Source organism: Trachypithecus francoisi, unplaced genomic scaffold (assembly GCF_009764315.1).
Source record: "Trachypithecus francoisi isolate TF-2019V2 unplaced genomic scaffold, Tfra_2.0 Lachesis_group4, whole genome shotgun sequence".
Taxonomy (NCBI): Eukaryota; Metazoa; Chordata; class Mammalia; order Primates; family Cercopithecidae; genus Trachypithecus; species Trachypithecus francoisi.
This window is the reverse complement of record NW_022681469.1, coordinates 90697825-90714205: the sequence shown is the minus strand read 5'-3', so window position 1 is coordinate 90714205 and position 16381 is coordinate 90697825. Positions and strand designations below refer to the sequence as shown.

General features: G+C 35.9%; 1 protein-coding gene across 1 annotated transcript in view; it reads right to left on the bottom strand.

Annotated features, from left to right (window-relative positions):
- HDAC9 (histone deacetylase 9) overlaps nucleotides 1–16381 on the bottom strand; it is a 418509-nt gene that overhangs the window by 40627 nt on the left and 361501 nt on the right. The window contains exon 22 of the mRNA XM_033194714.1: nucleotides 5689–5773. Within this exon, the coding sequence (XP_033050605.1) occupies nucleotides 5689–5773 (85 nt within the window). The remainder of the gene's footprint in view (nucleotides 1–5688; nucleotides 5774–16381) is intronic.

The following is a 16381-nucleotide window of genomic DNA, read 5'->3' as shown; positions in this document are numbered from 1 at the left end:
GACTGACTCGTTACTGGCATCACTTGTTGATTATTACAGCCAGTTAGCCAAGTGGTAGATCCAGCTCTGACAATTGTCACCCCAAGCTTACCCATGGAAATGGCAACTCACAAAAATAATTCATGTTCTTCCTAACTTAGAAATGACTCATCCTTGAGGGTCATGAAGGTAGGAGAAGAAATGAGCTCTCATGTATTTTGCTTGGTCTTTTTAATCCCTCATTCTTCTGCATGAGTGTGCCAAGGAGTATAAATATATGAGGTTAGCTACAAAAATCAATCCAGGCTTAGAAGAAGAATGTGGTAAACATTGACAGACTAGCTCATTCATTCATTCAACACACATTTGCAGGGCACCTAATACATACTAGAGACTGTGCAAAAGATATGGCAATTAAAAACTAACAGGAACACAGCAGAAATATCTGCCATCAAAAGATATTGTGCTAAGTTGCCATGTATTGCAGAATTTCCTTCTGTAGGTCTGAATAATATTCTATTTTATGTCTATACAACATTTTCTTTACCTACTCATCCACTGATGGACACCTAGGTTGCTCCCATCTCTTGGCTATGGTGAATAGTGCCACAATGTACTGAGACTGCTGACATGCCTTTGAGATTCTAATTTAAATTCTTTCTGATAAGTCTTCAGAAAGTGAGATGGCTGAATCATATGGTAGTTCTATTTTTAATTTCTTAAGGAATAACATGAAACTTCTTTTCCATTTTGTCATCTCAAAGATAATTGACCCTTGTATGCCATCTATCATGTTAAGATGGAACCAGACCCTCTCCTGTCAGGAAGGGTCTTCACCTGTCAGGAGAAATCATTGCCCTGCTGTTGCCTGGTAAGGCCTTTTCTCTTCAGCCGGATGAGCAACACAAACAAGGACAGAACAACATAAATGATCCTGTTGGAAAATATTCACATACATGTGGCCAGGCAAGGAGCCAATGCTAATCACAGTCTCCAGCACCTGCATACTCTCAGCTGGGGGGCTCAGTTCTCAAAAAGAAATTCACAGGAGACCTGTCAGCACCTTGCCATGTGCCTTGGGATGAGGCTATCTAGAAACTTGCCTGAAAGTTTCCCACATGCTACAGACCTGCTTCTCAACAGTAACATAGTTCTCTGATACTGTCGTTCTAAACTGCAGCACAAAAGAACCCTTCAGAACCTGGGCTAGGAGGTGGGCTGAAATCTGAACAGCCCCCAAAGTTGAAAGGAGGCACTTGTGTGACACTCAGAGACGTATGTGAAGAGGAAGTGCTCCTGTTGAACAAAGACTACCTTCAGGGGCGGCTTCATAATGGGTAACCTGTGCAGTTGCGAAGTGCCCCACTCTCAGAAAGACCCCATGCTTGGTTCAGTGCTTTGCTGCTACCCTCTAGGAATTACTAATTTTTTAACAAGGAAGAGTTCACACAGTTTCATTTTGAACTGGGTCTCACAGATTAAGTAACCTGTCCCTACCACTTTCTCTGCCAAAGGGGAAATGAGGAACACAATTAGGGTCCTGGAGTCCCAAAGGAGCAGGTGAAATGGAAGCATGGGTTATAAAACAGGGAGAAGCAAGAGTGCAATTTCATATCTTGTAAGGAAGTCAAGCACTGTTTACTAATCAGGGAGCCCACAATTTTAATTTCCCAAGCCATTATGAAGTTTGAGACTCTGAAATACCCACTCTATTTTATTGCTCTGTGGACATTAGAGGGCTCTTTTCTGTTCCTTTAGTATAGAAGAGTGGTCCCAAAGACATGCAATTATTACCACATAAAAATGCACCACACAGTGGTCAAAGCCACAGTGCTGAACCACTTTCTCACTAACGATTTTCACTCCACTTCTCAAATGGTGAGAGATCGCTTTCCGATCTTGTGTTTTCTTTCATTTTACAAACCTCAACCCACTATTCAGAGCCCTCTCAAGTGACATTTGCGTTGTCCTTGTGGTGATGCTACTATCATTCCTTCTTGGTAAACGTTTTTTGACATCACCATCACCTTGACTTTCTACCTGCTCAAGTCCTACCTACTCAAATCTGCCTACTTTTAATGACCAGGCTCCCATGCACGTCACACCTGCTGTCAACCTTTCCTGGAGGGACATCCAGAGACAAAAAGATATAATTCCTGTCCTCCTGACGATTATCCTCTAATTTAGAAATCAGAGCTAACAGACATTTAAATATCTGATATTTTTAAGAGAAACATTGAAAATAAATATACCACATCAGGACTGGCTACAGAATTTATAGGGCCTGGTACAAAATGAAAATATGGGCTGCTGCTTTAAAATGCAGTAAGAATTTTAGGCAGCAACTGCAAGAGCCTTACACTAAGTAAGCATGGGGCCCTTCTATGTGTGGGACCTATGTGACCATGCAGGCTAAATGCCCATAAAGCTGGTCCTGATTTTCATTGGCCTGAATTGAGTCACGTACCCATTTCTTAACCAACCACTGTTAAGTGGGTTGACTGACTTAGACTGAAAACAGCTCCCCTGGAGTTTGAGCTAAGTTGAACTTCCCCTGAGATGCATGATATCTGGTGGCAGATTCATTAATAAAACCAGACTCCTTTTGAGTAGACCTGAAGAGTGCATTGTTTCTGGGTATACCAAAATTAGTGTCCACCACACCATATATCCTTGACTCGGGAGGAGCTCTGGTTGCTTATGGCCTTTGTTGTTTGTGGTCTCGAAGAGTTATTCAAGTCCTATGTACTCAAATCTGCCTACTTTTAATGACCAGGCTCCCATGCACGTCACACCTGCTGTCAACCTTTCCTGGAGGGACATCCAGAGACAAAAAGATATAATTCCTGTCCTCCTGACGATTATCCTCTAATTTAGAAATCAGAGCTAACAGACATTTAAATATCTGATATTTTTAAGAGAAAACATTGAAAATAAATATACCACATCAGGACTGGCTACAGAATTTATAGGGCCTGGTACAAAATGAAAATATGGGCTGCTGCTTTAAAATGCAGTAAGAATTTTAGGCAGCAACTGCAAGAGCCTTACACTAAGTAAGCATGGGGCCCTTCTATGTGTGGGACCTATGTGACCATGCAGGCTAAATGCCCATAAAGCTGGTCCTGATTTTCATTGGCCTGAATTGAGTCACGTACCCATTTCTTAACCAACCACTGTTAAGTGGGTTGACTGACTTAGACTGAAAACAGCTCCCCTGGAGTTTGAGCTAAGTTGAACTTCCCCTGAGATGCATGATATCTGGTGGCAGATTCATTAATAAAACCAGACTCCTTTTGAGTAGACCTGAAGAGTGCATTGTTTCTGGGTATACCAAAATTAGTGTCCACCACACCATATATCCTTGACTCGGGAGGAGCTCTGGTTGCTTATGGCCTTTGTTGTTTGTGGTCTCGAAGAGTTATTCAAGTCCTATGTACTCAAATCTGCCTACTTTTAATGGCCAGGCTCCCACGCACTTCACACCGGCTGTCAACCCTTCCTGGAGGGACATCCAGAGACAAAAAGATATGATTCCTGTCCTCCTGATGATTATCCTCTAATTTAGGAAACAGAGCTAAGAGACATTTAAATATTTGATATTTTTAAGAGAAAACATTGAAAATAAATATACCACTGAACCACCATATATTGGTCTCAAGAAATTATGGCATTACTGGATCAGCAATAATGCTCCAAGCTGGGTGGGGTACTCATTAAGAGTTTAGAAGGAAATGGATTTCACAGACAAGTGGTCAGTGCTGGGTGGTGTCAAATGCAGTTTGGGGCAGAAAAGTGGAACTGACAATCCTTAGCGGCAGGATACTCCTACAGCAAATTTTGATAGTAGCTTGAGTCTTTTTCAAGAGTCAAACAGGTTTGCTTGGCTAGAGCAGACTGCAGAGGTCACTTGAAAACATCAGTGGTGAAAGGAAAAAACTATGCAGTGAAAAGTCATTACTAGGAAATGAGATCCAATGTAAAAGGCAACAGCAGAGTTTCTAAAGATGTATAGCAATTATGACTTTTTATACCTAAATGGAAATAGAGTCCTTCACTTCTGTTGTTCTTTTCAAAGCATTTTCACTCTTTCTTCAGTTATCCAACATGCTGTTCAGCTCTGAAGAACCAAACTCAAGCTATATCACTGTCAAGCAACCTTCCTTACTTTCCAGTCCCTTTCACCCCGAGTTGAAAGGGACTGAAGAAACAGACCACCCCTTCTCCATGACCTGTGTACTCTGTGAATACTGTATTGGAATTATTTACTTGGTTGTCTTTCACTCATTGGACTGTTAGCTCCCTGATGCGGAAACTATGTCTTCTTCCTCTTCATAACCTCTGTGCCTTGGTAATTGATCAACATGTAATAAGAGTTCAAAAATGCCTATTGAAGTGATATACTCAGAATATACATAGGAACAATCAATTTTAACACTCTGTGTATGTAATGGCTAAACAACGCTCAGAAAAAGATAATAATATGCATAAAGACTGAGATATTTTCATTCTATTAATGACTTGAAAGCATACATTGGATTGCATGTGGATGAATAGGAGAATGCTGTCAAAGATCACTTCAAGATTCCTTGCTTTGAAATCTAGAATGACATACAATAGACCCTCTTTATCTAGCCCTAGAGGAAACAAGACAAAGACAGGACAATGACAGGATTTTCTTCTCAAGCTTATGAAATCACCTCCAGCCTTTCCTTCTTTGTCTCTGTCAGTTCCTGTACTTTAGGCTTATATCAGAGATGTGAATAGTGCACCCCAGCATTTGAATGTTTTTCTATCCCTAAAAGTCTTTGAAATTTATAGTTTATTTCAGTTATGACACGTAGTCAATAAATGTTTATGGGGTACATATGGTCCTCAGTCCCAGCACAAGTGAGATTAAGTGGAGAATTATTTTTAGTTCCTGTATGGCCTGATGTGTAAATATTCACAATATCAGATAAATGGGTAATTTAACTCCAGTCAACACATATCTCCAAATTGCTACTGAACAAGCAAAGGCAATGACCCAAAGACATAGCTGGCAAGTGGCTTCTTAAATGGCACTTAATAAATGCTTCTACAGGACAGTAGCAAACCTAAGGATTTTCCTAATTCTCCTTGACACCTAATATTGCCCTTCAGTTTTTCTCTTCATGCTAATCTTCATGTTAGTTTGTGCTTAATTTCAGCATGTGTGTGCACTCATGGGCACTTACGTGTATGTATGAGTGTGAAGGGAATTGGATAATAAAAAAAGCCTATGACTTAACCCTGTTTTGTTAATTTGGATTTTCCCACACAGAGGCTTTCTCATTAATTTTTTTCCTCTCTTAACACACATAAATCAGTAAATGATTGCTGAATTCCAACATCATTAGGAGATAACTGCCCTTCATTAAGATTGGATTACAAAATCACAATTTCTGCATTTATTTCATAATTCTGGGTAAATGCTTAGTGTTCATAATGGTAAAAAATCCAAATGCCTGAAACACATGAGAAAAAGAGGATTCTAAATCTAGAGTCTCTATGTTTTGTCATCAGTGTAAGATAAGATTGCTGCATTAAGAGCAACACAGTAAGATATATATGTAAGAACATATGTGCAAATTATAACTCTAAATAAATGTTGCTTTGTACTATAATTCTCAATATAATTTTAGTTAGTTTTACCTGATTAGAATTTTTTAAAAAACTTTAAAGACATACTTTGAATTTCAATGATCTTCTGTAAAGAAATAACAGCATTCATATTCGGGCTTTGGTGGAGAATATCTTCTGCAAGCGGCTCCAGCTGCAAGAATAGTAGATAATAATATGAGCAGAATATTACGACTTTATAGTAAGTCTCACAGAAGCAAAGCAAATTGAAACAACCTAATCCTCAGGAAAAGCTTGCTCCGAGAACTAGTTAACATTTTGCTGATATTAGTTCTAAAAGTGTAGCCAGTTTTATTTTCTGTTTTGCATCCATGTAATTGAATTCCAAGGGGCTTTTCCATTGGTCACAAGACTAATCTATGAAGTCCCTGAAGCAGGTGCATGTCTGTGTATTATTCATTAAAAATCTGAGTTATTTGTGTAATTTTTGTAGGTTCCTGGAAAACCAAATTCCATCATGTCTGTATACGCAGCTGGGCCCTGCAAACAAAACCTCAGGGAAGTTGCAATAGACAGAAAGTGGGCTGTCTATTATCCATACTTTCACAGTGTTTTTACATCTAACCACCTTGTATACATTTGAACACTTCACGATAGAAAGCCATGAGACAGGGCTGCTTTTATTCAAAGGCCATTGAATAAAGTAGTAGAGAAAGGGTTCAAATAACCAAATGTAAAATAATTGTACAGTTTCATTTAACTTCTACTTTATTCATAACTATGCAGATGTCTGTGAATAGCACAGGCCAAATTCCTACCTTGCAAATCTATCACGATCTTCTGGAATTACACTAATTTTTCATGGAGAAGCTCAGCAAACATTGCTTTGCAAGAAATGAAGAGAAGCTTTAAATAATTTATAGAGCCTATTTGTCAGACCTAAGTCTGCTAATGCATCCCTCAGAATGCCGTGCTGATTAGCTTGGCATGTTGCAGCAGAAAGCGCAAGGCTAGGGACCTTGCAAATAAAATAGTTGTCCAGCTATTGTGACCCGAAAAGCAAATAAAGTAATAGTAACAACAGGATTAACAAAAAAGTAGTTTTCCTAGAAATGTTAAGGTTAATCATCTCAAATAAGAACTGATGATCAAACTATAATATGGCATGAATGGGAAGCGATGTCACTAGATGCATCAAAGCATGAACTCATCTATGTCTCTTCATCTGTAGGAAAATCTAAAAAAACACAAGGATTACAAGTTTCCACCGCATATGTGAGTGAATCTTCCCCTCAGGGTCTCTCTGAATTGATTATTCTATTCTTCAATCATGAAATCTAAAACAATAGCACCTTTATTCCAGATGCCATAGGATAACAGACTAGCTCAGGGGTATTTATACATGGGTAAATTCACTAACTATAACTTTCCAGAGTGTTTTTCTTAGCTGCCAAAGAAAAACTTTTAAACATCAAAAGGTTTATTTGCAATACAGTTTGGTGAGAGGAAAAAAAAAAAAACATCACCACCACCGCTCAGTGGCAGTACAAGGTTCTGAAATAAACTCTTAAAATTCGTTAAAATCATTTTTCAAAATCTGGTATTTCAAATTGTATCTTCAAGGATATGTTAGTCCAGTAACACTCTCTTAACTCAGAGGAACTACTGAGTCATAAACTGTAGCTTACTTGGAAAACTCTTATGTATCAGACAAGGTTCAGAGAGCTACTTTGCTTATAAATAATTTTTGCTCCTTTCTTGGGGCTTAGAGAAAATAATTTTTAATAGAAACTAGGTAGATTTTACTAATAAAGTATTGTGAAATGACACTCTATGTTCCAATATTTAAGAACAAAAGCACAAGGCGATGTCAGCATATTTAGCTCTTCAAAAAGCTTCCCTGTGACTTTGGGGTAAAAATGCTGACAAATTGAAAAGTGCTGGATCCTGGAAAGAAAGCTATAGGCAGATCATATATGTAAAACATCTAACTTCTGGTCTCTTGAATACTGAGGTCTGGGCTATTTTAAAGACTCAGGTTATATAGAATGCATATGTGATTCAGGGTGTTGAGAGTAAAATACAAACACCCCTAAACCCCCAATTTAGAATCTTCAGTTAGATGCAAAAGGGTTGTGTCTACTTTGAAAAGCAATTCAGAGAATTAAGGCAATTAAATTGATCATTTAAACCTCCCAAACCATTTCCCTGCATGTTTTAGTTGAATGTCATTTAGAGGATTTAACCTTCAGTAAATTGCCCCAATTTGTTTCATTTTGAGTGTATACATACAGACAGAGCTGAATTCAGAAAGTTCTCAATGTAGGTTCTTTATTTTTTCTCTGGTAGCTATGCAATGGATAATATTCTCTCCGTTGGCAAGAAGGCGAGTGGCATTTAGAGTCTGTTTTTATAAAATTAAAATCTTTTACGGCGGGACCACAGAATTGGGTTGTCTTTTCTAGAGAGTTATTTATTTAATCACTCACAATTATAAGCACTAACCGCATCTGATTGACGTATCCACTTAATAAATATTTATGAGTGCTGCTCATCATTCATAATTTAATAACTAATAAAATAATATTAAATAAATATTCATTTTTTATACATTTGGAGCAGAAAATAAGAATATGTGGTAAAGTTTTGTTATGTATTTAATTTAGGTGATTAGATACAGCAAAAATAGTGGCGATAGAGGTTAATCAGCATTACTAGAAGTTATTAAAAGATAATTAAAGAAGTAATTTATACAAACAAGACAACTTTTGCATGCAAAAGTTACAGAAAGATAAAGCAGATGCAAATGTAGGAAATAGTACACACCCATCATGCCACCTCTGTTGAGCAATTCTGTTAAGTAATGGTAATCATCATGGAGTTATAAGATACACTAGATAATTTTAACACAATCTCTTGATGCTTAAAACTCTCATCCAGCTTAATCGTACCTAAAGCTTAATCACAAGCATTACTCACACCAATTCTTTACACAGGTTTTCAGGCTCAGTGACAGGGAAGTTTATTTTCCTACATCATTTTCAGAAAGTTATGATAATGTATTGACAAGACTCAGATGTTTGTTAAGTTGCATATACCATATACATTCTAAGTACCGTAGCTATTTTAAAACACTATAAAATTGTGGCCATTATCATCTTATAAGTAATTTCCTGGTTCTTTAGAATCAGATCATTTAAATCGTCAAAAATCATTTTAGTTGCCTAAGATTCATCTATAGAAAGAGGCGAGGGATATTCTTGGAGAAGCTGTTGAGTAAGACTTTTAAGATTTACGCTGTACTGATGAGATATGAAAAACAGCTCACTGATTTTTTTTTATTTGCATGACTCAGAACAGAACATAAAGGCAGCTAAACAGAGCCTTTGCAAATATAACAGGTGTGTGAGGATGGATGTATACATCAATCAAGCAAAGGATCTATTAAATAGTCTTGTTAGCATTTTTGTTATGTGTTGATGTTTCCCAAATATGCCAAGTATTTTAATATTTCTGTACCTTTATCTATTCTGCTCCCTCTAAATTCTATTTTCTTCATTCTTCTTTCAACTGGTAAAACATTAACGAGCATTCAAGGACCACCACAAATATTGCCTGCTCCTCAAATTCTCTACTAGAGCAAATTTCTTCCCCTCCTATGGCGCTTTTCCCCACAAATACTCTAATTTACTAAATACATCATGTGGTAGAAAGTCATTTTTTCCCATTCTCTACTTTGTTGTGAGTCATTTAAAGTCAAATATGGAGACTGTATATGACAGGCATTTTTAAAATGTTGAATAAATGGAGAAATAATTAATTGAAAAAAAACATGAAGAGGTGGCCTTTATTCTGCTCACCATAGCTAATAAGACAATATAAAATGGGTTCTTCCTCTTGGTCACCTGCTGTAATCAGGATATGGTTTTAAGATGAAGAATCAGAACAGCAGTGATAATTCATTTTGTTTTCTAAGGTAAACTGCCCTTGCATAATTTCCAGACAATTATTTCCTCCTATGCATTGGCAAGGTTTCCTGACATGTAGGCAGATATTTCTACAGATCAGAAAAGCAGGAAAATGCAAAAGAAACAAAGACCCAAGGCAAGCAGAGACAGAATGGCCGTGCCAATAATTATAGCAGAAAAGGTCTCTTCCAACTGAGTAGCAAGAAAAAGCAATAGAATGACAATAAAATGGAATGAAATTTTGAAACGCATTGAAATTAATCTTTAACCCAGTTTGAGGAGAACTGGGATCATCCCAATACCTAGACCTCAAATCCATATACATAGTATATTCTATAATTTATTAAGATGTTTGTTAACTTCTCCAAAAATATTTTACAATTTTGTGAATAGGGTCATATTTTCAGATAGATTTATTCTAGGTATGTGGTTTGTTTAATGCTTTTGTAAATTATGTATGTGTATATATTTACACTATATATAAAATATGTATATTTATAATTTAATTAAAAAATTTTCAATCCTGGTGTGATTCTGTCCTGTGTGTTTGTTCACTGGAGTAGGAGTCATATATCTCCATTTGTCTTCTCTCCCACCTAAGTGGGTGACAGAAAACCATGGAAGATTCAATGGACATGGACATGAGCCCCCTGAGGCCTCAGAATTATCTTTTCAATTGTGAACTAAAGCTGACAAAGATTATCACTTAATGCGGATCATGATGAAAATGAATACCAGTTCTCTTTAACAATGGTCAGTTCAACATTGTTGAAGCAGAAGCAATGAAATTTAAAGGCAGTCCAAATAAAAGTAACACTGGCAACTTTGAAAATGTCTGTACAGCCAACAGCTTCGCTCGTGGGCTTTGAAATACCACCACCTATGGTCTTATGGTTGAAGTGTGGTTCAGGGCCAGTGCATATTAGTGGGCAGCACATAGTAGCTGTGGAGGAAGATGCACAGTCAGAAGATGAAGAGGAGGAGGATGTGAAGCTCTTAAGTATATCTGGAAAGCAACCTGTCTCTAGAGATGGTAGTGACGTTCCACAGAAAAAAAGTAAAAACTTGCTGCTGATGAAGATGATGATTATTATGACGAACATGATGATGATGAGGGTAAGGAAGCTGAAGAAAAAGCCCAGTGAAGAAATCTATACAAGATACTCCAGCCAAAAATGCACAAAAACCATCAACATCAAGATGAAAAGGTCTGGCTCAAGCCTGTAATCCCAGCACTTTGGGAGGCCGAGACGGGCGGATCACGAGGTCAGGAGATCGAGACCATCCTGGCTAATACGGTGAAACCCCGTCTCTACTAAAAATACAAAAACTAGCCGGGCGAGGTGGCGGGCGCCTGTAGTCCCAGCTACTTGGGAGGCTGAGGCAGGAGAATGGCGGAAACCCAGGAGGCGGAGCTTGCAGTGAGCTGAGATCTGGCCACTGCACTCCAGTCCGGGCGACAGAGCGAGACTCCGCCTCAAAAAAAAAAAAAAAAAAAAAAAAAAAAAAAGATGAAAAGGTCAAGAATCCTTCAAAAAGTAGAAAAAAAAAAAAAACAAAAACAAAAATACCTTCCCCAAACACTAAAAGGACCTAGTTCTGTGGAAAACATTAAAGCAAAAATGCAAGCAAGTATGAGAGAAGGTGGTTTTCTTCACAAATTGGAAGCCAAGTTCATCAATTATGCGAAGAACTGCTTCCTAATGACTGACCAGACAGCTACTCAAGATCTCTGGCAGTGGAGCAAGAAGTCTCCTTAATAGTTTAAACAGCTTGTTAGAAAATTTCTGTCTTATTTCATTTCTGTATCATTTGATATCTACCTCTTCTTTTTGTAATGCAGAGTGAGAACTTTACCTACATGTCTGATAAATATTGTCCAGGTTCCATTGCCAAGAATGTGTTGTCCAAAATGTCTGTTCAGTTTTTAAAGATGGAACGCCACCCTTTGCTTGGGTTTAAGTATGTATGGAATGTTATGATAGGACATCGTATAGTAGTGGTCAGACATGGAAATGGTGGGGATACAAAAATGTATGTGTGAAATAAACTCATTATTAAAAAAGGTTTTTGAAGTAATTTTATACTTACAGAAAGTTTTAAACATTGTACAGAATTCCCATGTACTCTTCACCCAGTTTCCCTTAATGATAACTGGTTACATAAAACCAGTGTATTCTTAAACTTATTTTCTATAGTTATGACAGTTATATAGATATATAATTCATTTTTACTAAACCTTTTAATTGAGTTTTCAATTTTCATTGATTTTTAACTAACTATTCACCTTGTTAAATGTACATATTAATTCATAATTTAAATGAACATATTTTAATATATTTTCTTCATACTCAATTACAAATCATCTGTAAGTAGTGAAAGATTTATTTATTTTTCTCCAATACTAATACCTTTTTTCTTCTTCTTACTATATCGTACTGTCTAGGATTCCCTGAACAATGTTGAAATGAAGCAGTAAGAGTATTTTTGTCTTGTTTTCGATTTAAAAGAATAATTTCTATATTTCACCTTTAAACCTGATGTATAATGTGGAATTTATTTTGTAGCTATCCTTCATCAAATTAATAAATATTTTTTATTTCTGTTTGTAAAAATTATTCTTTATGATTGGTAGTTTATCAGCTGCTTTTAAAATATTTATTGAAATAGTTATATTTCTTCTTCATTGTCTTAATGTGATGAATTATAATAAACTAGTTTGGAAAGTTAATATGTTATATTTCTAGAGTAAACCCAATTTTTGTGAACATTTAAGATTTGATGAACTGCTAATATTTTATTTAGGGTTTTAACTACTATGACTATGAGAAAGATTCTCCTATAATATTCCTTTCTTGTGATATTCTCTTAAGTTTTTGGTATCAGTATTATATAGGCCTCAAAAATTTATTTGCGATGTATTCTTCCTACCCTCTGCTCCTCTATTCTAAAACAATTTGTGATTGGTATTATTTTTTCCTTAAACTCCTGGTAGAATTGCCTGGTGAAGCTATATGGGTTTTGTGTTTTCTCCCGGTAAATTTAGTTTTAAAAATTCAATTTTGTTAGTAACTAAAGAACCATTCAAATTTTCTGTATTTTTATTCAGTCTTGCAAAGTTGCATTTTTATTATAATTTTTCCATTTCATATATTCCATTTCATAAATTTTCGAAATGTTTACATAAAGTTTATTTTAATATTTTCTTGTCATCCTTTTAATAACATTAAAATCTGTAGTGAAGTCCCCTTTTCTTTCGCAGTGTAGGACACGCATGCTGTTTCTTTGTTGGTCAGTCTTACTAGAGTAAAATCAATTTTACTACTTATTTCAAGGAATCAACCTTTGACTTTAAAAATCTTACATATAATATGCTTGTTTTCTATTTTATCATTTTATTTATATCTTCTTTGGTTTCTTTGCATTTAATTTGCTGCTTTGATTCTCTAATGAGATGTATGCTTTCAACATTAATTTTAAACTTTCTTCTTTTCTAATATATACATTTAAAACTATATGTTTCTCTAAGTTCAGCTTTATATATCACACAAGTTTTCACATGTTATATTTTCATAATGCTTTATTTCAGAATACTTTCTAATATTTCACTGTGATTTCTTTGGACACATGAATTAGAGTATATCTGAAAGCTCAAAACATATACGATTTTCTAATTACCTCACTGTGGTAAGAAATTATACTATGTATGAATTCAATTAGTTGAAATTTATTGAAACTTGCTTTACACTCCATATATGGTCTATTTCTTAAAATGTTAAGAATGTCCTTGAAAAGAATGATATTCTGTCATGTTAGAGGATATATACTCCATTATATATTTAAATTATAGCAAGTTTATCAAGTGTTTAAATCTTCTACATCACCCTTCACTTTTATTTTCTTCATGGTTACCAGTTACTGAGAGAAGTCTACTAAAATTTGTTATTATGATTGTGGTTTTGCCTATTTTATCATTTGGTTCTTTCCATTTATGCTTAATATGTTTTCATGCTGTCTTAGACACAAAAAGTTTCAATTGTTTTATCTTCTTGGTTCATAGAATATTGTATCAGTATGAAACATCTCTTTTGATCTCCATTTTCTCTTGCCTTAAAGTCCATTTTTATCTGATATTAATAGGGTCACATGAGTTTTCCTTCAGTTAGTTCTGGTGGATAAATTTTTTTTTTCATTTCCTTCATTCAAACTTTTCTTATAATTATATTACAGAAAGTTTCCGTTTAAACAGCATCTGTTATTACACTGTAATCACCTTTGTCTTAATTGGTGAACTAAACTCATTTATATCCACTTATATGTGATTTGTACAACCACCCAAGCTGATTCTAAAATTTTATATAAAAATACAGTGGGGCCAAATGTAACCAAAACTGTCTTGAAGAAGAAGAACAAACTGAAAGATTTGTTCTACCAGATATCAAGACGTTTTATAAAACTACAGTAGTTAAGACAGTCTGATAATATCACATAAAAAGAGAGAAACCTGTGAAATATAATAGACTCTCCATGTATACATGGATAAAGTTAACACTACTGAGCCATAATAAATGGATGGTCTTTTTTTTTTTTTTGAGACGGAATTTTGTACTGTCACCCAGGCTGGAGTGCAGTGGTACTATCTCGGCTCACTGCAACCTCCGCCTCCTGGGTTCAAGTGATTCTCCAGTCTCAGCCTCCTGAGCAGCTGGGATTACAGGTGCATGCCACCATGCCCGAATAATTTTTATATTTTTAGTAGAGATGGGTTTCACCATGTTGGCTAGGCTGGTCTCGAACTTCTGACCTTGTGATTTGCCCACCTCAGCCTCCCAAAGTGCTGGGATTACAGGTGTGAAACACTGTGCCTCGTCAAATGGATGGTCTTTTCTATAAGTGGTACTTAATCAACTGTATATTCACATTGAAACAAACAAACCTGACCTCTATATTCATATATACATATACATATTCAATGCCGGATGAAGTATGCATCTACATGTTGAAGTCAAAAAATAAACCTTTCAGAGAAGAGTAAGGAAAAAACAAAAATAATCTTTTCATGACTTTGGGAATCCAGAAAGAATACTTAAACAGAATACAAAAAGAACTAATCCTACAGGAAAAGATTGATAAATTATACCACATTAAAAAGTTACTTTCAATTATCAAAGGTCACCTTTCAACACATGAAACCAACACTAGAACCTATAAAGAACTGCTAAATCCGTAAGGAAAAAGACAATATGAAGGTGGACAAGAGTTTTGAATAGATACTCAAAAACAGTATGTCCAAATGATCAATAAATAGATGAAGAACTGCTTTACCTTATTAGCATCTGGGCAAATCAAAACCATGGTGATATACTACTACACATCCAACAGAATGGCTAAGATTTTAAAAGACTGACAATATGGAGTATTAGAAGGATACAGAACTGTGTAAACACTTGTATGCCACTGGTAGGAGTACAAATTGTAACTATGTAACTATGGAAAACAGTTTGGTGCTATCCACAAAACTTAAACGCATGCATATTTCAGGATTCAGCAATACCATTTGTAGAAATATATTCAACAAAAATGTCGGTACAAGTGCACTGAGAAACACATATAAGATGCCCATCACAACATTAGATACAATAGCCCCCAAACTGGAAAAATTCCCCTTATCTGTTAAAAGTAGAATATGTAAATAAACTGTGACATTTTCCCAAAAATTATTTTTACAGAATGGAATACTATATGTTAGTTAATAAAAACAAATCAACTATAGCTGGTTGCAACAACATGGATAACTCTCACAAATATAACGTTGAACAAAACGAGTAAGAAAGGAATTATATATTGTATGACTTCATGGATATAAAGTTACAAATTAAAATGTAGTGTTAGAAATCAGAAAATTGGTTACTTTCAGAAAAGGGAAGGGATACTAGGGAATGTGGGGTCTTTTGATATGCTGACATTACTCTGTCTCTTGGTTGATCATTACATATGTGATCTCTGTCATATTTCATTGAGGTGTACATTCGTGTTTTGCAGTTTTCTGTATAACTGTTATATTTTACAATTTAAAAACAGTTTAGCAAAAGTTAAAATTTTTTTATTTTTTTAATTTTTTAATTTTTTAATTTTTTTTATTTTTATTTATTTATTTATTTATTTATTTTTTTTGAGACAGAGTCTCGCTCTGTCGCCCGGGCTGGAGTGCAGTGGCCGATCTCAGCTCACTGCAAGCTACGCCTCCTGGGTTTACGCCATTCTCCTGCCTCAGCCTCCCAAGTAGCTGGGACTACAGGCTCCCGCCACCTCGCCCGGCTAGATTTTTGTATTTTTTAGTAGAGACGGGGTTTCACCATGTTAGCCAGGATAGTCTCGATCTCCTGACCTCGTGATCCGCCCGTCTCAGCCTCCCAAAGTGCTGGGATTACAGGCTTGAGCCACCACGTCCGGCAAAATTTTTTTAAAAAAGCATCGTGACATAAGAGAATAGGGAAACAAAGTCTGGATCTTGAGTTCATGTTCTTTCCACTGGATTATTGTTTTTCCAGGAAACAAAGTGAGATTATATATTTTGCATGAGAGCAACATGTTATATTCTTAGATATAAGGCCACAAATTCACTTACAAAGAAAGCTGAAAGTCCCCCTGCAACATGCAAAGCGACTCAGACAAAATGCAGAAAGGGTTCAGTTGTCAGGGTCAAAGATATTGTGGAACTTTGGAAGAATATGATAATCAAGACCAAGAGGACAAGGGAAGCAGATTGTGATAAAGACCTGACTCTACATGCTGATGAACTATTACCAATTCCCTAGTGAGGAGGGATTGGT